This window comes from Odocoileus virginianus, chromosome 2 (genome assembly GCF_023699985.2).
Source record: "Odocoileus virginianus isolate 20LAN1187 ecotype Illinois chromosome 2, Ovbor_1.2, whole genome shotgun sequence".
Classification (NCBI taxonomy): domain Eukaryota; kingdom Metazoa; phylum Chordata; class Mammalia; order Artiodactyla; family Cervidae; genus Odocoileus; species Odocoileus virginianus.
In genome coordinates this window covers 27,493,077-27,518,797 of record NC_069675.1, presented here as the reverse complement: position 1 = coordinate 27,518,797, position 25,721 = coordinate 27,493,077, and the positions used below count along the sequence as shown (strand labels likewise).

At 47.2% G+C, this 25,721-nt stretch overlaps 1 protein-coding gene across 1 annotated transcript in view; it reads right to left on the bottom strand.

Annotated features, from left to right (window-relative positions):
* Window positions 1-461: 461 nt before the first annotated feature.
* EPAS1 (endothelial PAS domain protein 1) overlaps window positions 462-25,721 on the bottom strand; it is a 91,806-nt gene continuing 66,546 nt past the window's right edge. The window contains exons 7-16 of the mRNA XM_070477681.1: window positions 17,470-17,576; window positions 11,088-11,235; window positions 10,221-10,435; window positions 8,964-9,154; window positions 8,321-8,431; window positions 6,496-6,986; window positions 5,406-5,532; window positions 5,091-5,208; window positions 4,709-4,882; window positions 462-2,688 (exon numbers count right to left, since the gene is read on the bottom strand). Coding sequence (XP_070333782.1) covers window positions 2,537-2,688; window positions 4,709-4,882; window positions 5,091-5,208; window positions 5,406-5,532; window positions 6,496-6,986; window positions 8,321-8,431; window positions 8,964-9,154; window positions 10,221-10,435; window positions 11,088-11,235; window positions 17,470-17,576 — 1,834 coding nt within the window. The 3' untranslated portion in view covers window positions 462-2,536. The remainder of the gene's footprint in view (window positions 2,689-4,708; window positions 4,883-5,090; window positions 5,209-5,405; window positions 5,533-6,495; window positions 6,987-8,320; window positions 8,432-8,963; window positions 9,155-10,220; window positions 10,436-11,087; window positions 11,236-17,469; window positions 17,577-25,721) is intronic.

Below are 25,721 nucleotides of genomic sequence, written 5' to 3'. Positions count from 1 at the left end.
AGGAATAACGGAGTGGATTGTCATTTTCTCCTCCAGGGGATCTTCTTAACCCAGGGATCAAACCCAGGTCTCCTGCACTGCAGGCAGATTCTTTAGCAGGGAAGCCCACCTACTCCTAAGCCACCTGCATTTGAAAATTTTTTTATTTCTCAAAATCCTTCCCGTAAATTTCTGAAGCCAGGGATCATGATTTCTTTTCTTGGTGCCCTTCCAGAATACAGAAAAAGAGGCCTGTGGCAGACAGAACAACACCTGCAGAAATATGGATGATGTAGCCTGGCTTCCTGGTCTTAGACAGTTGGAAAGGTTTAATAATAGCCTTTTTTTCTTCATCCAGCTTCCTGTCAGTTGTCTCACAAAGATCAGTGCCCATGTTCATTTTCTGTAAACTACTCAATAGTTCACTTTATATCAGTGTAACCCATGATCAATCCACCAGAAACAAGAGCCACCAGCAGTGGTAGGATCAGAATACTTTAATAAGATATCAGTGTCAAAATACATTTCCTTATAAAGTTAAGCTCCCATATAGTAATAACGTTGTCAGTAGGAATTGGACAAAATAATAATGTTCACAAAATCATTATGTTGATAGATAAGGTTAATATGAAGCTTGGAATATTTTTCAGAGTGTTTTAGTAAAACTGCAAGGGTAAAATGCCCTTAATGCTGAGGCAAACACAGAAAATCAAACACCAGCGCTTACACGTCAGTAGCCCTTCAGGTTCTGCAGCCCCCTGTGCGTGCGGCAGGGCTGCGGTGCTAAAGTACAATTTGGGCAACACAGTGACTAGGCAATTTTTCTTTTGAAACTTAAATATTATTTTGTTTTGGGCAATAAGCTCATCCAGCTTACCAGATTCTCGATTTGCTGTGTTTCGCTTTGTGTGTTTCTAGAAACGTCGTCGTTGTACCCAGGACGGAAAAGTTCCATGTGGCTAGTATTTTGAAAACAAGTGATACTGTCCCTCTTACCTGGTGAGTTACAAGGCACTTTTAGGAGACTGTTTTCAGTGCTTCCTACCTATATATGTCACTTCTGGGAACAGACAGACCTCAAGGAGGCCCAGGGGCCATCCCCGGAGGTCTGCTTGCTGCACCTTGATATTGCAGGGTGATCTGAGGGCCTGGCCCCATGGGGAAGGGGCATGAGGATGAGGCTGGTCAGGACCAAGGGCCCCCTTTCTGCACCTTCACCCCACCCCCGGTTCAACTCCATGGGCTCCACGGTGGTGAGCTGGACGTGCACTGGATCGCTGTACTGTTTCTGAATCTGCACCGTTTCATGAATTCCCATTTAAACCACCTCATGGTGTTCTGGAAGTATCCAAATGCCACATGAGAGACCATTAGAGTCACACAGCTCAGTGCACTTGAAGGGCTGGCAACAAAATCTTAAGAAGAGTTAAAGCACTTCCCCTCCCTTAGATCATCCCACCCCCACCCCTGACGTGCCATCAGACCCTCTTGGCAGTAATAATAATACATACATACATACATACAAAATACATATAGAACACGAGGAGAAGACAGCTCGCAATGCTCCCACTTAATGATTCCACTTTCTGGATTATTTGTCACGCCTATGGCATATCCCGAAAGCAAAAAGCCAACAGAGAGAGACCTTGAGCAAGGTTAGTACAGGCCCGTGGGAGTTCTGTACAATTCTGCAGTGTCAGCAACATCAGGAAAAAGATCAACAGCTTAAAAAAAGATTTTAAAGTGATTTTGTGAGCAGGATTCCATTTCCGTTTCTGATATTACAAAGTACCCATATATATGATAAACACTTAACCCAGATATAAATTTTCTTTCTTAAAAAACTCGTTATGCTTTTGAATAATAATAATTAAAAAAAAATCCACCAAATGCAGGGGAAAAACACCTGTTTAAGAAAAGCCATACTGTGCAACTTTCATAGATAACCACACACAATGGAGTTTACCCTTCACATTTCTTTTTTTACCCCCAAAAGTCATATTAAAATTAGAGCAAAGAGTTGGCTTAAAAAAAAAAAAAAAGATGGAAATTTACAATACAGTGATTAGTCTTAAAAAAGAAAGGAGGGCTGAGAGATAGAGGCCAAAAATCAAGCTTAGAAAGCAAGATTATTTTGTTTCTCTTTGGCAACAACAACAAAATCTTTTTTAGTTAAATGAAGCCAAAGCTTTCCTGAAAAGAGAACAAACATACACCAAACTTGTTAATATGAATATTGTTTGTGTGTGTGTGAGACAGACCCATGAATATTATAAATTAGAATTTGGGGAAAGAAAAATCTTATAAAATTTAAGAACATTTCCATTGACAGAGCAAAACATAGCAGGTAAAACAATTATATTTTAAAAATATGGATAATAAAGTGAGCATCTTCAGAAAAAGGCCACTACTCAGTGACCTGGACAAGTTTGCCAGGTAAGTATATCTTGTAAAAAGTGTGGTGGTGTTAGAAATACCTAGTTGCAAAAAAACAGATGGAGAACGTGAAGCTGGTGGGACGGCGTGGGAAGGGTGCCTGTCGGTGGGCGGCCCCGGCTCAGGTGGCCTGGTCCAGGGCTCGGAGGAGATCCCCTCCTTGGAGGAGCGTGGAGGTTCCCGGAACAGGAACGTTCACCTCACAGTCATATCTGGTCAGTTCCGGCAGCAGGTAAGGCTCAAACGAGGGTCCGAGCAGCCGGCTTGCCATGCCTGAATAGAGAGTGCTGTCGTTTAAAAACCCTGAGTCAACCGTGGGGGGCGGGTCTGTTCCCTAAAAGGCGAGCAGGGATGCAGCGGGTTCGCAGAGCAAGAGGCACTTCCAGTTGCCATGACTCCGGGGCACAGTGGGGCAGCCCTCATTTCACTCTTCAGGGTTGTCTTTCCCTAGTGACCTACCACGAGCTCGGAGCAGGGACCCAGCAGACAGCATGCTCACCTCTCTCATCAGGTGAGGGGCTGAGACCCAAGGTGGGGACAGTGCGCAGTGCAGAGAGGACGGGGAGGGTGGGTGGAAGGAGTCCCCACGAAGGCTTCCTGGCCTGGGAGTGGAGGTGTGAGCCAGTGCCTGGGCAAGGCGCGGAGTTGCTGACTGAGCCCTGCCCCCTGTGCCCTGGCAGCTGGAGGGGAGGCCGAGCAGAGAGATGGAGCTCTGAACCAGTTGGTGCCTGTACACACCTGCACACACATTTACACACACTCACATCATACACAGGTGCCACAAGCACATGGACACGTACATACATATATGCTTGTGCACACACACACACATGGGTCCTTCAAAGGCCTGACTTTCAGTTTCAGAATCCCCACCCTTGGCTGCTCCTCTCCTGCTGAGAAGGAAGATAAGGGGACATTCCTAGCTCAACCCCCACCTCCCACTTCCAGGGAAGAGAGGGCCTGGTGCCTGGAGGCAGACCCAGAAGCCCTTCACCGGCCCCAGTGATGTGAGTCCCTGCTTCCCTTCCTGACTTACGTGAAGCATCTCAGCCCCGGGCCCTCTCTCCCTTCAGCCCGCATCTTAGCCACCTCCTAGGGTCCATGCCTGACTTCCCCACTCATCCTTGCTCTCCTGTGGACTGGGTGTGTCTCATGGCTGTCTGCAGCCCCACAGTATAAAGGGGTACTTGCTCATCATCCTTTTCTAATCCCCTCTTCTTTTACTCACCCTCAGAACCGACCTAAATTTAAAAAATTATTTTCTCCTGAAAAGAATGAGTTTCTATTCAAGGAAACTCATGGGTTCACAGCAGGGATAATAATGCTGACTACAACTTCATGCAAACATATACACGAACATATACACTTTGCACAGGTGTGGGCATGGTCAGTTTTGCAAACCCATGGACTGTAGCCCACCAGGCTCCTCTGTCCATGGGATTTCCCAGGCAAGAATACTGGAGTAGTTTGACATTCCCTTCTTCAGGGGATCTTCCTGACCCAGGGATCGAATCTGAGTCTCCTGCATTAGCAGGTGGATTCTTAACCCACAGAGCCACCAGGGAAGCCCACACTTTGCATGCAAGCCTCTAAATTAAATGTGTGGGCTGCTACTCCAACCTAAGGTAGGTAAGAAGCAAAGCTGGAATGTAAGCCCAGGACTATCCTGTGACTCTAAAGCCTGGACTCTGAAACACTGAACAGCAGTCTGTCCCAAACCATAGTGCTGAAGAAATGACCCTCTTTTAGGGCAGGAGTTTGGTATGTTTCACCCAAAGTATGAATTACGTTCCTGTTTACATAGCAACCTCTTCGTGACAATATATTTCATAGGATGCTGAAAGACTAAGGGGGGTAAGAGGCAGGCATCGGGTGGCCAGTCCTCCCAGAAAGCAAGGTCCAGCAGAGGGACCCCTCCAAGGAAAAGCCTGGCCGTCCTCCCAGCACTGCGTCCTCATCTCAGCATGATGCCCCAGTAGGTCACTGCATCAGGCATTACAGTAACATGAAGAACTGAGCAAAAGGCATAGGCTCTGGGACTCGGACAGTGGTATAGCCCTGAATGTCACCTAGTCACTGGAGGGCTCCTTCTACAGCTCTGTGGACAGGCGGCCTTCCAGTCTCTGCTGTGGTCCTCCGGGGATAGGAGGGCTCACCCCTCTCGAGGCGCAGCTGCCTTGCATGAGCAAGTTCATCCTTGTGCTGAGACCTGCCACCTTCTCCACCCCCTGGCTCCCACCCTCCCACAGCCCCCAGGCCCTGGCACAGCACTCCTGGTCCTGAGTGCACCCACCTGACATCTTGTGAGCCGCTGGTAGGCTGTAGTCCTGGTACTGGGGGGCGTAACACTGCGGGGGGAACCCACTCTTGGCGGGCTCCCCCGGGCTAGGGGCAGACGGAGGCTGTGGTGGTGGTAAGTGTCTCAGGGGCTGGCTCCTGCCCCTCACGGGATTCTGGATGAACTCATCTGAAAAGGCCGATGTCAGAGTGAGGGGACAGACTGTGACACCCCTGGCATCCCTCTTCCTCCACGGGAGAAGCCCAGAGATTTCTGACGATGTCACCCTCAGGTGGTGAGAGACAGGAACCAGGGTGAGCCCGGAGCTAAAACCCTAGCTTCAGTGGCAAATGCCCCCTCCCAACCCCACCCCGCCACGGCCCAGGACTGCACTCACCATTAGGGACGTTTGCATTTGGCAGCTTGTCCGGCATCAGAGAGCAGGTCCCACCACCCCTGAGACTCTTCATTCTTTTCCACATCAAATGTGAGGTGCTGCTGCCTGGCGGATCCCCCTGCATGTGGAAGCGCAGACATAGAGGGAGAGGCCAGAGAACCCAGTCCCAAACTGCGCCGGGGTGAGGTGGGCCCTGCTCGCTCTGAGAGACCCTCCCTGTCAGCCTGGGTTCTCTACATTCAGCCCCGGCTCCCGCCCAGCCTTCCCCAGGGCCGTGGAGGGAACCTGTGGCAATGGCCCCAGGAGATGGCTCACCCCACTCATGTCTTGGAAGGCTTGCTCCTCATACTCCAGCTGTCGCTTCAGCTTCAGCTTGTTGGAGAGGGCAATCATGGCCGGGCTCATCACATCTGGACCCTGAGGCCCGAAGCCCTTGGCAGACCTGCCAAGCCGGAGAGAGTGGGCGTGAGAGAGTCTGGGGTGCCACGTGCCCAGGGTCCTCCCGGGAGGAGGATCCTGACAGCGGTGGCTCTGGAGCCCCAAGGCAGAGTCCGGGAGGAGGGGAAGAGGGCCTGGGCTGGGGCTCCCCCTTTCCTCAGTGTCGTCTGCCTGGTGGGCACTGGTGGTCCAGTTGTCTGCACCTCCCTCCACACGTGCCCGTCTCCTGGCTGGCCCCCGGCGGCCTTTGGTCCTGGCCTGGCTCGTGGCTGCCGTCTTTGCAAGGGCCGCTTCTGCCCCATCTGCCCTGCTCTGCTCCCCACCAGGGACAAGTGAGGATGCCCTTAACAGGCAAGGGCCTCAGGGAAGCCTAACCAATGGGCCCTGGGAACCTGAAGTCTATTCCCCCCATGTCACAGCCAGGGGAGCTCCCAGGGGTTGGAGGGGCCTTGTGGGGGTGGTGGGTACTGGCAGATGCTGGGAGGAGGCAGGACGGGGAGGGCGATGCTAGACTCTGGCAGCCGAAGTCAGGGGCATCGTTTCACTTTTTTTGACTAGACTTCCACGCTCGAACTGAGGAAATGTCCCTCCATGTTGTGTGTGTGGGTGGTCTGTGGCTCAGATAATGAACTCTGAATAAAAAAGGCACTCTAAGAGTAGTTCAGGAAGCCACTTCTTTCCCTTTCCCTGTCTGCAGGCCTATCTTGGTCTCTTCCAGCTCGGATAAAACGTGTCCCACTCGAGGCCTCACATATCTTAGGGCCAGTCCCCTAAAGCCCAAGCTCTCAGAGTTTAGAGAAGGGCTAAGTGGTATATCACTAAGTGGTATATCAGATCACTGTCTAATGGAAACTGGTGATGGGGCAAGGGGCCTTTTGGAGCCCCATACCTGCCTCTAGTGGGCACCTGTCTGCACCTCCTCCCCTGTACAGCACAGCCTTAGCTAAAGCAGCCCACTGTCACTGACCTCTTCTTGAACATGGCGAGATGGGGTGTGGCAATGGGAGGCCCCAAGGGTGCTGCCCCCAAGGCCTCTGCGTGCTGATCTTCACCAGGCCACTTCATGGGCCCCAGCTGTAATGGTGGGTCAGGGGGCCACTGTGTGTTGGATATGCCTCCCATGGAGGAGAGAGGGGTGCAGGTCTGGCCACAGCACTGCAGCAGGGACACCTTGCTCCCACCGTCAAAGAAGGCGAAGGACACACGCCGCTGCTCAGGTTCCGTCTTCTTGCTTTCCAGCTGCTGCTGATACTTGTCCAGGAGGAAGGTGCTGTGAGAGGCCATTGGAGCCAGCGGCTGGAAGATGTTTGACATGGTGCTGAAGCAGTGCTGGGGGGTTGACTGGGGGGTCTCCGGCAGGAGGCTCTCCTCGGGGCAGATGGGGCTGAGCTGGAAGTCCTCTCCGTCCATGGGGATGTAAGGCGCCAGGGTCTCCAAGTCTAGCTCGTTAAAGTCAGTCTAGAAGACAGAGCAGGGGCAAAGCAATTCAGCAGTGGGCGCTGCCTCAGGGACAGTGTCTCATCTTAGCCCCTCGCTCCGCCACCCCCTGCCCTAGGCATTCCTCCTGCAGCCTGGCAGCGCTAAGCTCTGGAGGGCCCAAGAGAGGAAAACCCAGATGTGTCCACAAAGTGCGGAAGGTCTTCTGACAAGTGCTACCAGCCTTCCTGTGTCTCCTTCCACGCAGTCATTCTTCCACACACCCCACTGCCTACTCTGATGAACACGATGGCTCCTGGGGGCCAAGGGCAGCTCTGTCCTCCTCTCCCTGTATCTGCGGACAACCCGTAGGGTAACCGTGGCCCAGTGCTCACTGTGGGACCTTCTTTCAGATCAACAAGGACTCAGAGATGGCCCCTCAGGTTCCCAGTATGGGCACCATAGGGAATTCTCACAAGCAGATGCAGCAAAACAAACATTTCAGCCCTCACTGGGGGGAGGTAGCTTATTAACAGTACATGAAACAGTTAAAGAGAAGCAGCATCCAGTTATACACGTTCTCTTTTCAAGGAATAAATCTTAGAGGAGTTCAGAGAAGAAAGTGCAGTGTTGAAGTAGGGAAAGATTGCAGAATGAAGACACAAACTGAGGAGGCAAGGCAGAAATTTGGATGAATAACCCAGAGTAAGACAAATAGGGATTAATAAATTTCCTTTGGGTTTTGTGACACACCTACCCATCCACCCACACCCTACCCTGTTTACACAGGTTTTACAAGACTGTTTGGCCTTATGTAATATGTTCCTGAAACGTTAAGTGTAAATAAAAATTTGTCAGTCAGATGTCATTTTAAAATTCATTTATTTTTATTAGTTGGAGGCTAATTACTTTACAATATTGTAGTGGTTTTTGTCTTACACTGACATGAATTAATGTAAGTTATTTCAAAGAATCCTGAAATGAAAATGTTTGTAAAGGGAATTGTTCCCTGTGCTTAGAAAAGTCTTGGACATCTGGGTATGCTTTTTAAATGCAGGGCTCCTTAAAGAAAGGTTCAGTTGTAGTTTTGGCTTTCTGAGCACTAATAAATATCCAAGTTAGTAGGACATAAATATATGGAGAGTTAAAAAGAGCTGGATTTGACATGGGTAAAGCAGAGGGCAGAAGTGGGGGAAGCAGACGACACAGGCTCCATTTCCCTGCACTCTCACCCAGTTAAGGGATTATGGCATTGGCCAAGCTTTCCCACCAGTCTTTGCAACAAAGGGCCAAGGCTGCAAGAATGGACGTAAGCCTTTACCACCAGCAGCTGGCAGGCCTGGCGCACCATCCTGATCTTCTCCTTGACTACGTACCTGGGTGCCACACTGGTCCTTTGTCTCTGTGTCCATGGCAAAGAGCTTCTCGATTGCTTCAATCTTCAGATTGTCATCTAGAGATGTGTAATAGTCTCCAGGGCTACTGGGCTAGGGGCCAGGAAGGAAGGTGACCAAGTCAAGGCTATGATACTGCTTTCCTCAGGAGTCCAAGGTGGAAGGAGAAATACACCTCTGGACCCACAGAGTCAACTCCATTCCATGGAACAAGGGTTTGTAGACAGGCCACTCCATATGAGCTGTGTGAACCTCTCTGAGCTCAATCTCCTCGCCATACAATGAGGCTGTCTTGAAGAACAAGCCAGACAGAGGCATGGCTGGCCAGGCCCTTTGCGCCCAGCAGGATGGTTACTGTCCTGCATGGGGATCGAGCTCAGGGCTCACAGCTATGAGTGACTGAGCCCCTGTCTTCAAGGACCTTATTCTGTAGATGGGGGTGGAGTGAGTGCCAACAGCAAGGGTCTAATATGTGGCAGGTAAGTCTTACAGCCACCCGCGGGGTCTGCAGGAAACCTAAGGAAGAGGAGGGCAGTGCTGGGGCCTGGCCTGTCCATTCAGCCATCCGGCAGCAGACAGAGGAGCTCCCCTTCTCCACGACCTCAACCCAAGGCGGGGGGCTCACCGTGGAGCAGCTGCTGCTGCTGCTGCCACTGGGGGTGCTGTTCCCCAGGGCGGCCGCCTGGGGCACGGTGAAGGCGGGCAGGCTCCCGGCCTCGCTGTGGCCGCTGTGGCTCTTCAACTCTCCGGTCCACTGCTGGCCTGGGGGCAGGATGGCCTTGCCATAGGCTGAGGACTCCTCAAAGTTCGGGGTCCCTGTGGAGACAGGGCCTGGCTTGGTTAGCACCCACAACCACTGGGCTCACCCCCAGGACAGAGGAAGCCCGAAGGATGTACAAGAGCTCCTAAAAGGGTCTGCAGCGTGCCTGGGGCTAGGCGCTGGTGCACTGAGGCTTAGGTGGGTTAAAGAGACCTTCAACCCAGGCTCCACTTCAGTGTACAGACTCTGTTTAATGGGAACATCCTCTTGGAGCCGCTAACTTCCAGAGATTAAATGTGTCAGTTGCCTCTCTTCCCTGAAGGGCAATCTAGAATGCAGAGGGGGAGGTTATGAGAACTGGGCAGGTGACCTCGTTATTGCCACAAAACCGGGATGCTGCATGACTCCTTGGCCCAGGTTTGCCCTCTGTGACTCTCTGCAGTCACGATTCCCCTGTGGCTTCTCAAGAACACGTCTAGCAGGGCCAAGGCAGTTCAGAGCAAGCACAGGGAGGTGTAGCTATTCCTTGAGTGGCCACAGTAAGGCTGGGGGTGATGGTGGTCAATGCTACACGGGGAGGAAGGGGCTTTGCAGGTACATAGCAAGGGTCAAGAGCTGGAAACCCTGCTGGGGCCACCAGGACTTGCATCCCCATGGGACAGGTAAACGTTTAAAGACGTGCACGTAAGGACTTACTGCTGGGCCTGAATCTGTTTCTCCATCCATGTTTCTGGGATGATTTCTCCCAACATTATTTCAACCTAGCAGCCTTCTGCCTAAACACGCAATCTGTCTTTCAAGGTGGAGACCTGCCCACTCTGCAAAAATATGCCCAGGGCCTCAGAGCAGACCCCTGAGACCTCTCGTCTCAGACTCCCACTGCCCATGATGGAGAATCGACCAGATCCCACCCGGGTCAGTGCCTTGAGAGGTCAGACATAGGGTAGGCCTGAGCCATGGTGAATGTGTGTGCACAGCTCAGGGTCTGGCCACACTAATGGATGATTAGCAAGACTCAGAGAAGGCATGCAGCAGCTCTGCTTAAGGGAAATCTGTGCCAGGGAGGTCTTCCCTCATCCCCAAAAGGGTCTGATGGCCCCAGCCTAGCTAAGGTGCACCCACCGAAATCCAGAGAAATGATGGTGTCTCCCGCAGTGGGTGCCAGCTGGGCCAGCTCCTCGGGCTCCTCCTTCAGCTTGGTGAAGAGGAAGTTGCTCTTCTCAGACCCAGCTGCCTTGCCGCTGTTATCAAAGATGCTGTTCATGGTCAGGAGGTGCGGCTTAAACGGCGACTCCGTCTGGTCCATGGAGAACACCACGTCATTCTTCTCAATTTCACTGTTGAGACAAGAGGGAGCTTCAGACCCTCCACATTTTCCATCAAAACCCTTTTGCCCTCCCAGACACACTAAAGCCCCAACAGCTAAGCCTCTCAGACAAAACCATGGGGATGGACAGTGTGTTAGCGTTTAGTAAAGAACTGCACAATGGTAGTTTGGAGTCCTGGAGCCTAGTGATGCCAAGAGCGCCTCACAATATGTATCTGTCTTGGATGCTGTTTTAATATTGTACGTGGGCTGTGTGGTATGCAGACTTGAAGGCTTCTACTTTTGTTTCGCCCCAGTGCTGCCTTTCTCCAGCTGTCTTCCCAAGTTCTACATAGCTAGGGTGTTACATCTTCTCCCCAAAAGTTATGAGCAGTTCTCTTCCCTTGATCCTCATTCAGAAAATAGGTTAGGCGATACCCATGTTCTAGTTGCCTCCCCCACATAGGGTGGAGGCATGAGAGATGACAGACAAGAGGCAAGGGGCAGAAAAAGCGCTGTCAAAGGGAAATCCCAAAGTCCCATTGTTCCCAGGATGCCCACCGCCAAGAACTCTAAGATGTGGTGCCCGGGTCCTGAGGGGCCTGGTGTCCCTGGGTTGCGTCGTCAGTCTCAGGAACACCCCCACCCCCAAGCCTTGCGGCCCCCAGCCCTCCCACGCTCACCTCAGGACGTAGTTCACACACATGATGCACTGGGGCTGCAGGTTGCGAGGGTTGTAGATCACCGTCCCCTGTGTCTCCAGCCACACGTAGCCTCCATGCTTGGCAAGCATCCGGTACTGGCCGCTCACCACCTGACCCTTGGTGCACACTAGGGGAGGAGAAACGGGGCCTGAGGTCAGGGAGGCGAGGGCAGTGCACGGGGAAAGATGCGGGAGGATGAGCTGGAAGGGCGCTGACAGCGTGCTGCCCAACACTTCATGTTGAACCTGGGGAAGGCGGTCCAGAGAGAATAGCTGACGTCCCTAGGCTGGCTGTGAGGGAGTGGCCACGGCCAAGCCCTTGACAGGTCAGCTCACACCGGCTCAGCTGGGAGCAGAAACCAAGAACAGCACCTGCCCTCCTTTCCCCTCAAGGTCGAGAGGAAGCCGCTCCATGGGGTACCAGCCGGATCCATGCATGCACCCAGGGTGCAGGAGCGCCTCCTCTGCCCCACACTGCAGGTGGGGGGAACCTGCAGGCAGCGTGCAGAATGCCTGTTCTCGGTAGCCCCTGGTAGCAGACCCACCATCAACACTGCTTGTGAATAAAGGCAGTTAAAAAAAAAAACAAAACAAAACAGATAGATTGTTTCAAGTCATTGGTCAGACCCGCCACCTTTAGGGCCACAGAAGGTTTGGGACCCAGAGCAAAGGCAAAAGGAAGCCTCCTAGGCTCCCAGTGGGGGCTGAGGCAGTACTGGGCCCCCAGCCACCTCCACACACAGCCTCTTCAAAGCCTGTGAGTCCTCTGCACTTGGCCTCCCAGCTGCCCAGTTAGGCTACCTGCATATGACTTCTTTCCTCTCCCAGAATGTTCTAAATGTTCATTTAACATTTTCTTTTCTCTATAAAAACACTGGAGAAAGGACCCTGCATCCCAAGATGGCTCTCTTTCCCAGTCTAGAATGCTCTAACTGTTCCCATCAAAAAAGGAATCAGCAAGTCCCTTCAAATTAAAGTTTACTAATGTTAGGATTTCTGATAGTTTTCTGAACTGCCCACTTACTTTCATTCCTTGGGAATTCATTCTTCTGAATCCCAGCTCAGAAACCCCCAAATCACAGAGAACTAAGAAGAGGCATGCCAGGAGGATTAGGAAATCTTGGTTTTGGTTTCTTCATCTGCAAAATGGGGTACTGATAATAATTAACAGTAATGATAATAGTTATTATTAGTACCCAGTATCCCACAGCTGTTTGTACTGAGGACCAACTCTGCCCACCTGGCTAAGCAGGTATAAAAATGCTGGCTGAATGTCACTGACAAATGCTGTGAAGGAACAAGCACCTCTGCCCCACAGTTACTAACATGTACAGTGCTCAGGCCCTGCCACATCTACAGGACACATCTGCAGATAATGTCTTGAGGAGCCTTATGTGAGAACATGCAGACATTCTGTAAACACAGAGAATCTCTCCAGTTTCCCTTGTAGGCTCCTGAACCACTCCCCATTCACCACTCCTGTGGGATTGAGGAATACAGCTTGGTTCATACTAATGCTGCTTGTAACCCTTTTACATTTATGTTTTTCTTGGCACATGTCACCCTGTTCAGAAATCTAATAAGCACTTCCAAGATATAGGAAGCACTATAACTTACATGTGTATAGTGCTTTGCAGGGTTCAAAACCATCTCATAAGATAAATTCATTTCTGCAAAGGAATTAGAACAATGCTTGTTCCCTAAAGCATCCACAGGATTAGTGTCAGCACCACCTAACTTACTGTACAGTAACACCATAAACTGCTTATTATTAATATTCCTGGTTTTCATCTGAAGAAACTGAGGCTTAGAAATACTGAATTATTTGCTAAAAGGCCTCCTCCGTGGAACTAGTACAGGACTGTAGCCCAAACTGAAGACTCCTAATCTAAGTTTTTTTTGGTTTGGTTTGTACTTTAAAAAAAAATCAACTTTGTGTGCTAAGTTGCTTCAGTTGTGTTTGATCCTTTGCGACCCTATGGACTGTAGCCGGCCAGACTCCTCTGTCCATGGGATTCTCTAGACAAGAATACTGGAGTGGGCTGCCATGCCCTCCTCCAGGGGATCTTCATGACCCAGGGATCGAACCTGAGTCTCGTATGTCTTCTGCATTCGCAGGCAGGTTTTTACCGCTTGCGCCATTACCACCAATAGGAAAAGGATCCATTTTAAGCATACATGTTTTGATGAATGTACAGACCCTTGTTAACAGTCACTACAATCAAAGAACTTTCCCTTATCCAACCTCCCAAATTTCTTATACCTCCTAACAGTCAATCCCCATTGCTCCACCCCAGTCCCAGGCAACCACTGATCTGTTCTCTGTTAATGATATATTGAAATCATCTTCTCTCCATTTGCATGGAAGTAGAATCATACAAGAGCATGCGCTGTTTTGCATCTGCCTTCTTTTTACCTAGCATGTTTCCCAGAACCCTCGCATTGTAAATATTTCTGGCTTGCCCCCTTTAATTGTTGAGTAATGTTCCACTTCACAGAGATACCCTTATTAGTTTATCCGTTCACCTTTCAATGGATGTTTGAGTTGTTTTCAGTTTTTGGTTATGATGAATAAAGGTGCTATGAACATTTATGTACAAATCTTTGTATGGACATACAGTGTGGGTGTAGCTAGGGGTGCAGTGGGCAGGTCATATGGTTAAGTACACCTTTCCTTTATTAGATACTGCCAAGTTACTTTCCAAAGTGGTTATATCAGCATCGTCGAATCTTTTAAATAAGATCCTGTGCTGTAGGGAAGACAGATATTATTTATTTATTTTTAACATGAGGCAACTAAGGCCAGAGGGACTGTGACCTGCTTTACATCACACAGGACAATAGTCTGGGCTAGGAGACAGCCTTTGTGGCCTGCAGTATGGTGCCCTCCTGCTACATTCCCCTGGGCGACACTTCACTGGGAAGACTGAATTGGTGGTTGCTGCTGTCCTAAATCATCATGGACCCCTTGGCCAAAGAAATAACTCTGTCTTCCCTCATCTCCCTTTATCTGCCCCACTGAGGCTCCCTTGCTCTAGCGACATGATTCTTGCACAATTTCAAGTGCCTGGAGTGAACTTATTAACTTATTAACTTGTTCTTAATGCAGACAAGATTCAGGACTCTTATTCTTTTTGATTAAACAGTGCAGTGAGCAAAGGTTTTTAACTGCATTTCTAGCAACTGCAGGCAAGGGCCTGCTCTGTCAGTAGCATATAATTACACCAGCTTTCTAATCATCTGCTCATTAATGCCAGCCTGGGTGAGGGGCCTGCTACTTGGTAGATAGGCTTTTTATGGCCTTAATCTTGTTTTCCTAAGAGCACATACTGTCCTCACACAACAAAGAGAAATCATCCCCCCTCCCCCAAACCCTTACCCTCCAAAGGTAACAAGTGTATAAACTACTAATCCATTTGCAAATGATGGCTTTCAATTATCTAAATCTGGTTTGAGGCTTGAACTTCCCCAGCAATTTCAACGGTAAACCTTCACAGGCTAAGATACACATACATGCCTAAATTCGGGATGCTGCTGTGTAACCCTGGACCAGCCTCAAGCCTGGGCCTCCAACTTTTCCATAGTATGAGCATGGGTCTGTGGTGCAACTTTATCTGCATAAACTCAATGAGAAAGAGAGAGAGAGACAGAGTCAGACAAACACAGAGAAACAGATTGTGATAGATGGAAAGATCGAAAAAGAGGAAAAGAACTGTATAGCACATGGAACTCTACTCAGTTATGTGGCAGCCTGGATGGGAGGGGAGTCTTGGGGAGAATGGATACGTGTATATGTACAGCTGAGTCTCCTGCTGTCCACCTGAAACTATCACAACATTATTAATCGGCTATACTCCAAAATAAAATAAAAAGTTTTAAAAAAGAGAGGGGGAAAGAGACAGAAATAGTTGCGTCTGTTTAGCTGGCATTAACCCAATTTCCAGGCAACCCATGCAGATTTCCTTTTGTGGGTTCAGGCTGACTGGGTAGAGGCCTCCAAACTCAGAGCTGCTTTGCTTGGCTCCATCAGGGAAAGAAGGGAACCTGTGATTTATATTTGGTCTGTGAATTATCTTTAAGTGTGCCTAAAGCTTAAAAACACAGAGTCAATAAAAAGCACCATATTGCCCTTGGATTTAGCAGAAAACTAAACTAGTATGACAATATTTTACCCCAGATCTTTTTTGAGGATCAAAGCTTTTCTAAGAGAAGGAAAAAAACCCTTTCATAGGCCTACTGAGAAGTCATCATTTTTGTTCTTTTTGACAGTAGCTTCCTCCCCTTTCCCACCCCAGAAGATACAGTCCAGTGCTGTCCTGCAAGAATTCTCAGAAACATTTGCTAGTGTCCCTACTTTGACTCACCCTTGGCTGAGAAGGAAAGTTCGGCTTTTCTGCAGTTTTACATATAGAGGAGGGAAACCCCAGGAAGCCAAGCACTGGGGAATCAGTGGGTAAGCTGGGCCAGAGCCAGGTCTCCCAGACCCAGTATCAGGACGACTTAGGGAGCTGGAACCGCTATGGATCAGAAAAGCAAGGGGAATCCCAGAGTGGAGGCTGGTGCCACATCCTACAGTTTCAAAGCTGGGGCAGGCTAGGGCTGGGTCACGCCCATGCACATCCAGCTCCCTCCCCCATCCCTGTGTCCGTGAATGTGGAATCTGGATTTTTTTTCTTTTTTGCCAGAGACCACAATGAGAAACATCTTTGAGATATCATTAGGGGCCCTGCTGCACTGTCAGACTGAACCCTAAAGCCATGAGGATGAAGCAAAGAAACCAATTAGAGATCTTACTGTTTGAGAGAACAGTAACTGTGCTTCTGTACAGTTTATGGGCTGCTGACCTGTTAGCTGCTCTGAACCTCAGCTGTCCTAACCTCGGGATAGATGGATGGATTTAGGAGCAATGGGGAAATAGCTGCATTTCCATTTTCTTCATTGCCACTCCAAGCCACTCTAATCCTTGGAGCCCAAGACCAGCAGGACCATTGGGAATCTTCTCAGACTAACCCATTTTAAGTCCTTCTGTAATCCTCTCAGCACCTCCATCTCCACTGGGGGCACATTTTTGAAGCATTCTTTCCAAAATATAGTTTTTGCCCTTGAGTTTATTGTTCACTTAGTGCCTATACAGTACCAAACACTGTGCTAGATACTGAGGCTGAAGGTACCGGCCAACTGGCTCCCAGGGAACACGAAGCCCTCCTTCTCCCTCAGAAATGAGATCCCTTAGGGCAGGGATCAATCCTATACATTTCTATTTCCCCCAGTAGGCCAAGTGAGGAGGGTATGGCAACCCACTCCAGTATTCTTGCCTGGAGAATCCCCACGGACAGAGGAGCCTGGTGGGCTACAGTCCATGGGGTCACAAAGAGTTGGACACGACTGAGCGACTAAGCACAGCACAGGCCAAGTAAAGGGTTAGGGACCAATAGTCCTTGCATGCTGATGGGCTGTATGGATTCAAGAAAATTGTCTTGGATCATTTGCAAATGAGAAGACTTAATTGGGGTTAAGGTCAACTGAAATGCAGTAGAACTGCTCTGTCTAATATGGTAGCCATTAGCCAAGTATGGCTACTGAAAGTTAATTAAAACTAAAATTTAAAAATTTAGTTCATTACACATATTTCAAATACTGCAAAGGTCACCCATGGACTCTGCAGAGGAAGAACATTTCCACTGCAAAAAGTTCTTTTGGACAACCCTGCTCTAGAATCCTTTCATAATTCAGGTTTTTTTGTAAGGTGCAAGGCACAATTTCCACATGCCATTATTGGGTTGCCTGGACATTCTCATCCAACTGAGTTCTCTTGATTCAGCAAGCAAGCTCTTGGAAAACCATGGCCTATCTCAACTAATCTCGTAAGTTGGTACTGTACAACCTGCACCTCTGTTTACCCCAATGTTCCCTCATCCTTCAAGTTCAACTAAAGTGCTCTGTCCTTTCTTTTCCTGAACTGTCTCAGCCCTCCTCTTCTCTGAATGGATGTACCTGCATCTAAAGCATATTACCCAAGTTGATCACGCTCTATGGGGCTGTTCCATAAGTTTTTGCAGTCTATTAACTGCAGAAATGTGCCCAGTGAAGGTGGTAAGGGGGGAATGAGATTCAGCCCACCCTCCATTCTCTAGGCTATATGCCTTGGTGTGTTGGTGTGTCCCCTTATCCTATTTGCATCAACACGCCATATAGGCTGGTGGCAATTTTGGTTTTCTAACTTTCCTGAGGACATGAGTCTTGTCTGTCACACAAGACGGTGGGCCCTGTGACGAAATTGATTGGATTTTCTTCCTTCTCACCAGTCACATTTCACTCAAGGCCAGATTCCACAGATGTATGGGGGTACTCCTGGAACTTACAGTTCTGGTGGCTTTTGGTCATGTTCTCTGAGTCCAGTGCATGGTAAAACTCATAGGCTGAGCGGCCAAGTAGCTCTTCAGGGTGGTAGCCAACCAGTTCTGTGATTCTAAATTAAAAAAAAAAGCAAGGTGGGGAGATCATATGCATATGAACGGGGTGCAAGGACCTATATCCAGAATGTAAGTCAAATGCACACATTCAATGAAACACACTTCAAACTTCCTGGTCATATCATTCATCCAAACAAACAAAAATACGGTGATCAACTTGCAACTATGGGTCTACTGAACCTCACTCTTCCTGCCTTTCCTGAATTGTGTTTGGAGAGGAAGGAAAAGCACCTATCTGAGGGTTCCCTAACTCTCACCCCCAGACAGACACACATGCATATTCTCCAGTGACCACTGGAAGGGGCTCTCATCAGCCCCCTAACTCCCAGTTTTTGTAGACAAGTGAGCAGAGATGCAGAGATGGCAGACAATTTACTTGATGTTTACACAAGTGTCTGGGGACAAAGCAAGAATAAAAATGGGAATCTCCTGATTATTCAAGCTTATTCTAGTAGAAGTCATTACAAATGAAAAGTGAAAATTATGCGATCCTGAGTTAGAAAAGCCCAGAGGTGGCCTTTGCTTGTGTGTTAACCACAGGGCAAGAGGAACCCGGGCAGCAGAAGCTGGTCTGTGCTCAAGTCTTCACCCCTCAGGTCCTGCCTGGTGACCTGATACCTCTTAGATATCAGGTGTGCCACTGTGGGTTCTCCAATTGTCCCTCCCTACCTCAAGGAAAGGAGGGAGGGCATAAGGTGCTGAGAGGAACAAATACGAAATCATAGCTCTAGAAATGTGCCCCTTCGTTAACACTCTGATAAATAGGCAGCTCTGAAAGGACAGGGCTTCGCTGGTCCCTGTACAGTGTCTGCTTTTGATGGGAAGTGGGCAGAGAAAAGGCAGATGTGGAGAAGCATGAAGAATCAGGTACCTTTCCAAGAACCCTCTGCTCTGCACAGGAATCATTAAAATAAACAAAGCCCTACCCAAGAACCACAGATAAGCCACTTTCCCACGTCATACCTAAACATATTTCTCATAATCTTTGTTCTGTTACATTTTTTCTAATGGGCTTGCTGTCTTGTTTACTTAGCCTATCACGAGCTAGAAGTGATGCTATCTCCTCATCATTACAAGCTCTGTTTTGGAACACATGGCTTCTGGGGCCTGGCCCGGTCACCATGCTGGAGATGCACGACATGGAGAGGAAAGCAGAAGCTGTGACTCCTAGGTCTCCCATCTCTACTCCCCTCTCCCACTCCATTGGGGTTTTGTATAGGTCAGACTAAATCATGCTAGAATATTATTTCTGTTCTGTCCCTCCCCTCTACAAGCATCTTTAGCTCACCTATCACCAGCCACATCCAGAGGAAATAAACTCTGCCTAACTTCCAAGTTCCCCCAGAGTCTTATCTCCATCTTCCAAGCAGTTTAATTTGCAGCTGATCAGCAGCATGCCAAGTCTCCTGCTCTGGTATATCCCTTTCCTCCCAGTTTCCATTGCTGGCAAAGCTAGGCTTGCTGCAGAGCCTCGGGGCCTTCTTTCTCTGAGCCTTGATGATGACAGGGCCAGTTCAAAACTGCATCTTGTTCACTGAGCTTTCTCCAAGTCCCCCTTCTTGAGCCTAATCAGCAAACACAGTGTCACAAGAAATTATGTATTCTTCTGTCCACATCCTAGGCTGCCAACCCTGAATTCAGGGACCACATTCTCCTTTGGCCTCCGTGACAATGAGTGCTCAGTAAATGCCACAGTAGCTGACCAACGGAATGATTTTCTTTGGGCACCTAAGGTACAATCAGAGCCCTGTCTAACCCAGCACTGCTAAGGATCCTGGGCACTAACAACACGCTTTTCTTCCTAGAACACAACCACCTATCTTAGTGCATGACAGTGCATACACACAACCTTCAGCGCAGCCCTCGTGGTATAGAGTCCATCCTTCCTCCATTCCCCAAGGTGTGTCTGCTGTTGAAGTGGGCAGAGAAGAGGCAAATTTTCTGCTTAAGTGAGACTTGGGGGCGAAAGGCTTTGTCAAACAATGGGCAACACAGCAGAGCTGAGATGCTTAGGTCTCAGCTGATTTAGGCCAGCAGAGATTTCTCCCGTGAGATTTCAGCAGTTCACTTGCATCAGCCAACTGGTTTCAGATGGGGAGGACCTGTCCCCTCACTTGGCCCTGAGCAGAGAGGTCCTTGAAGTCATGTTCCTCAGCGGCCCAACTCTGGGACTGCCAATGGCACCTTAGCCGGAGTGGAGATTGAGGGAGGAGGAGGAGGAGATGGTTGAACAGAGCTGGCGCTTCCTTTCCTACACCCAAGTTGCTTTTCTGATGGGTTCCATGTCTTTCAGGCTTAGCCTGGGAGTCAGAATTGCACCATAGGCTGTGCTGACAATGGGCTGGCTGACAATGGTAGACTCACCAGTTTGCCACAAAAACTACTTCCGAGCCTGCACTAGTTGTAGATTTCCTAGAGACCCTCAAAAATGAGGCTGTCCTGGGAAAGTCTGATTCTAATCCATGAAGAGACTACATTTTCTTTCAAGATTAGAATCTTTTAAATGCTCAAAGTAAATGTTTATTATAATCAACCTCAAATAAAATATTTTCTGATCTAATTAGTATACTCTCCATTCAGGGGACACAATGGGCATGTTTTGGAAGTGGACAAACAAGGGCTCAACTTCAGGATTGCCAGCTCTCTTCCCAGTAGCAGCCTTCATTTATCTTGTCAACTAAAATAAATATTTAACGTCTCCTTCTTCATGCCTTTAAACAGACGACTATAAAAACTGGGAAATACACATACCCCAAACACAATTGAAGAACATTCGAGTGGTTGAACTTCACAAAACCAGGAAACCCCAACTCAAAGCTAATGGTCGTTGCCCTCCTTCGGCAGGCACGCCGACGCCAGCAGGGAGGCCAACGAACCCGGCTTGTTTACAGGGTCAGCCTCCGCAGGCACACAAGGATCCTCCCTGCTCATTTCCCTCTGTCCCAGGGAAGTCTCCAGAGCTGGGCTGTGATAACATAGCTTCATCTGCTCTCTTCATCAGACGCAGGGCAACTTTTTTTTCTTTTTCTTTCTAATTAAGGGTCCCTGACTCTCTGGAGGGGGGAAAAAAGTCATTTTAGGGTCACCCATAAATTTCAAAAGTCAATTCAGTATGGCTATTCTGTTTGTAGAGAAGAGGGACATGTAAAGGGGCTTAATTCACCAGACTTCAGAAGTGAAAAAGCATAGAGGTTCCTTTTTCATAATTAAGTAGGAAGAGAACCGGACCGAGGATGAGGCCAGGAGAGAGACACAGACATTGACAGGCAGCCACAGGAGGCAGAGGCAGGAGGAAGAGAGAAAAAAAGAAACTAGAAAATGGAGAGGGAAAGAACGGTAGTTAAAATCTGAAGTTAGTGTCGCCCCAAGTTAATATGTGGGTCAGAAGGCTGGGCTCTCTGAATTTCAGAGTCGGGTTTGCCTCACAGCATAAAACGACAGTTACTGGTCATTCATTGCTCTCTACCCTTCATGCTGTGAGGCTCTTTCCACATGGACTACCCGTGGCAGCAGGGTCAGGGCCGTGTGACTTTGAAGGCAGAAGAAACAGTGCGGGCCTGAGCCGGCTCGGCCGCCCACAAGCAATGGGGCAGCGAGCTCCCTGCTTCACACGCCACGCCTGGAGTCAAACAAGGTCTGGCTGCAGCTTTTACTCATTCCCTACACGGGCACAGAATTTGCTCAGTAAATTAATCATGTAAACAAGATGGTTAGAAGAGTATTTAAACTATTTGAGAGGATGAAAGTTTTAAGTACTTCATAACCACCTATTTGTTTTTGAAAGAATGCCTTTGCTAATAAAACCATCCTTCTATTCAGGTCTGCTTTCTTTCCTTCCCTCCTCTGGCCATGGCCTCTCCGAAGTAATACTGGGTTCACCTCATTTTGGTTCCTGTATGTGCTTTTTTTTTTTTTTTTTTTAGCTTTGAAACTGCATTTCCTTAACGCAAACTAATTTCCAGACTATTCACTACCACAGATTTCAATGTCATTTGATTTCATGTATTTCAATCCAGATTTTCTTTGCTTTAAACAACACGTTTGCCTTGTGTTTTCCTACAATAGTACATAGTTAAGTGAATATCCAACTGGCTCTGTAGTTAACAGATAATTAATTTGCATCCTGTCAGTGTTATGTGTTACAGGTGGGGTGAATATATACATAGTGTACATGGGAGGGTAGCCCTGGTTCAATCCTGGACCGACTCTGAGTGCCACCAAATGCCGCAACTGCCTTTCATTACCTTGAAACCCACAAGCAGGAAGGGGAAAGTTGCCTTGAATTGTAGCAAGAGAGAGGCAAATCATGCAGATGAATAATTTTTGAATTGTGAGGTCTATCACACTTTGAAATAAATTCCAAAGAGCTGCTTCTTCCAAGGAATATTTTGAACAGATTAGACAGGATGATAAACAAGCATTTCTCATAAATATGCTCAGTCTTTCTTAGGACTGATTTAAGAACATTGTTTGGAAGAGACACAGATGCACAAGGAGAACATTTCAAGTGTCTTCTAAACTCAGGGGCTTAAAAAACACATTATATATACCTTGCTACATACAATCGGTAGAGAAAGACTACTATGTTTGCAAAAATATATAGAACAGACTATGAAACTAAAAAATGATATGTAACATATTAGCCTAATGCAAAGATTACTTTGCATTTAAAGATGCTATCTATCCTCTAAAAAAAAAAAGTAAAATAATTTGTTAAATGTATCTCAGCATGCAATGAAAGTATATAATCTTTTACTATTAATTTGCCCAAAGTCAGTCTATTTTCTTCTTGGGCATTAATACTATCACTTTTCAGGTGTTTTGATGTGTGTGTTTTACATCTCATGGCTTGCTATAATTTTACTGACAGTCTCTTAAAGATTCTCAACTATCCCTCACTTTTATCACCAGTACCATTCCCAACTTCTTTGTAGAAAAAGAGTTAATTATAAATCTGACCCACAGAATTTGAAATGTAGGCATCTTAATTCACTAAACTGTAACTTCTGATATTATTACATCCTATGTTGCCCTAATTCAGTGACAAAAAGGGGTTGCCCTCAGATTCTTTAGGGATGGGATGGAGAGGGAGGCGGGAGGGGGGATCGGGATGGGGAACACATGTAAGTCCATGGCTGATTCATGTCAATCAATGTATGGCAAAAACCACTACAATATTTTAAAGTAATTAGCCTCCAACTAATAAAAATAAATGGAAGAAAAAGAATGAAGTAGAATTTTAGAGCTGAAATATATGCTAACTGAAATCAAAGCTGACTGGATGGTACTGAAGAATTTATTTACAGGGCAGCAGTGGAGAAACAGATATAGAGAATAGACTTATGGACATGGGGAGAGGAGAGAGGGTGAGATGTATGGAAAGAGTAACATGGAAACTTACACTACCATATGTAAAATAGATAGCCAACGGGAATTTGTTGCATGGCTCAGGAAACTCAAACAGGGGCTCTGTATCAACCTAGAGGGGTGGGATGGGAAGGAGATGGGAGGGAGGTTCAAAAGAGAGTGGATGTATGTATACCTATGGCTGATTCATGTTGAGGTTTGACAGAAAACAACAAAATTCTGTAAAGCAATTATCCTTCAATAAAAACACAAATTAATTTAAAAAATAAAAATAAAAATTACATGACCCTCTTTGTTAATCTGAAATTTTTACTGTTATGACAACTTTCTCCCTACTGATACTTCTCTTATCCACATAATTTGCTTTTATAATTTATTTCTAAGATACAAAAAGACTCATAAAACACAAAATCACAGAGGGATTTTGTGTATTACAGATTTGCCCTGCTCTCCCTGATGACTTGGCTTCTTTCAGAGTTACTTTCTTTTTCCACTAGATGGCGCCTCCACGTGAATTTAAGAACGACCCCATCTTGAAGTTTAAACTACTTGGGAACAACTTTTGCCTTCCTTTTGGGTGAATGGTTCTTAATGAACTCATGTCTCCAACTCCAGACTCTTGGAGACCAAGAATTATCTTTTTCCTTCTTTGATATAATCAGTCTCTGGCACCGAGTTAGATACATAGTAGATGTTCAATAAATAACACTTCATTAATTGGCTGCTCATTTTAGGAAACTATTTGAATTGTGAATGGAGACAAGTTCATCCATTACACTGATAATCAGGATATTCTTCTTTAAACTTGCTGCTCAGTTTTACTGCCTCCATTGAGAGCAGTTGATTGTATATACAAATAAATGTGACTGACATAAACTGTCATGGAATTCTCTTCTAACAATATTTGCTGTTTCAGATAATACAGGGCTTGGTATGGTCTTGACTCTTTATTAAGAGGAGCAGGATGAATGCATTTTGAACCATTTGCATTCCTTTATTCAAATTCAGATCTTTCAGGACAAGTTGCCTCTGGTTCAACTGATTTTGGAAACCTGAGAGTTAAGTACAAGATTACTTTTTTTTTCTATTTTACTTCTCACCTCCCTGCTTCCTTTCTTCTCCCTTCTCTTTTTCTCCATGATCCTTTGTCTGTTTCTTTGATTATGCCTGTGGTCTCAATACAACTAAGAAAAAGTACCAAACAACCTTAAAAGTGATTTTGTGTATTCTAATTGCCTTACATTTTCACCAGATTCTTTCTAACTTTCCCACTGGAAAAAGAATCCCTTTGTGGGAAATCACAGCCTCTCATGTGTGCCAGATGTCATTAAATCTAGTGAATTCCTTGATTAAAATGAAATGGTCACCCTACTATGATATGTAAGTGTTGGTTTTGAAGCACTGATCTTGGAAGAGTTGTGTGTGTGTGTGTGCGTGCGCGTGCGTGCATACCTGTGAGAGAGCAAGCATGAATGTGTGCATACCTTTCCCCATCCCAATACAAAAAGTAAAAACAAGATAAGCTACCAAAACCAAAAAATCCTAGTCCTCATCAAAGCAACTGAGAAGTAACACATAGGTGTTAAGGACTTAAAATAGTCACTTTATAAACGTCTAAGCCATGTCTGTGCCCTTGTGAACTAATCTCCTAATCCGTTAAACACAACTTATGTGTGGCACAGCCTTCTGTGTCTTTAAATGCCTCTGCATCCATCTCTCCAGCACCATTGAATTCAGAGTTTGGCCCATGTAATTAGGTTTTTGAAAGACAAGATTTTGCTGAAAGTGCACTATATCCAGCAAACCTTACAAGTAATATCACCCTCCACACTCTGAGTCACAAAGCCCTAAATCACAGGTTCCTTCAAGTCAGGATCAACTCTGCCTACCAGACCTGAAGCAAACTAAGAAGTCAGCGCAGGGTCCCTCTCCTTTCTGGGAGGAGGGTCTTCCACATTCTTAGGCCCCCAATTCCTCATGTTATTGCCCCTTCTTCCTTTCCAAAGCTTAGAAGCTTTCAGGAAATGACCTGAAATTCATTCAAAACATGGTAAAGAGTGAGGAATAACTTCAAATTACTCTTTCCAGAGGAATTTTCCCTTTACTTTAACAAGGATCAAAGTCTTAACACTTAAAAATTTCTTCTTTCCTGTTATCTAGGGATGAGAAGTTATTTTCTAGGACAGTAGGGTTTTCCCAGTGCTTCTGGGGTCACATTAGGGCTGTGCACATTACAAAACTGTATCTTTTGCCCAGAATGGTCCTTTGAATACAAAGAATGCATCTGATAAATAACCTTACACAGCATGGATTTCTCGGGTGCTTGCCTTTGCAATAGTCTTTCTCTCTAATTATCCTCATATCACAATAATGACAACATGAATAACCATAATAACTGCTGGCTGTGCCAAAGTTCCAGGACACAGTCTTCATATTGGATATTTTCTCCCTATGAGGTTAGAGCGCTTCTTTCTACATCTCAAACCACCCACTACCTGCAACAGTCTTGAATGCAGCACTATGGTAGTCAGAACTAGGGGACAGGAATGACTCTAGGGCACTTTCACCAGAGTTTTTAAATCTGTCCTGGAGCCCAGTTCTAAGGAGTGGCAGCAGCAAACACCAGGTCAGTCCAGAATCAGGGGAGACAGACTCGGCAGAGCCTGGAAAGTAGAGCCCCATCCACGAAGAAAACTGCACCCCTGGGACATCCAGCAGAGGAGAGGAAGGTGGGTGGGCCTGGGGGCTGCTGAGCAGGAGGCTCCCTCCTGGGG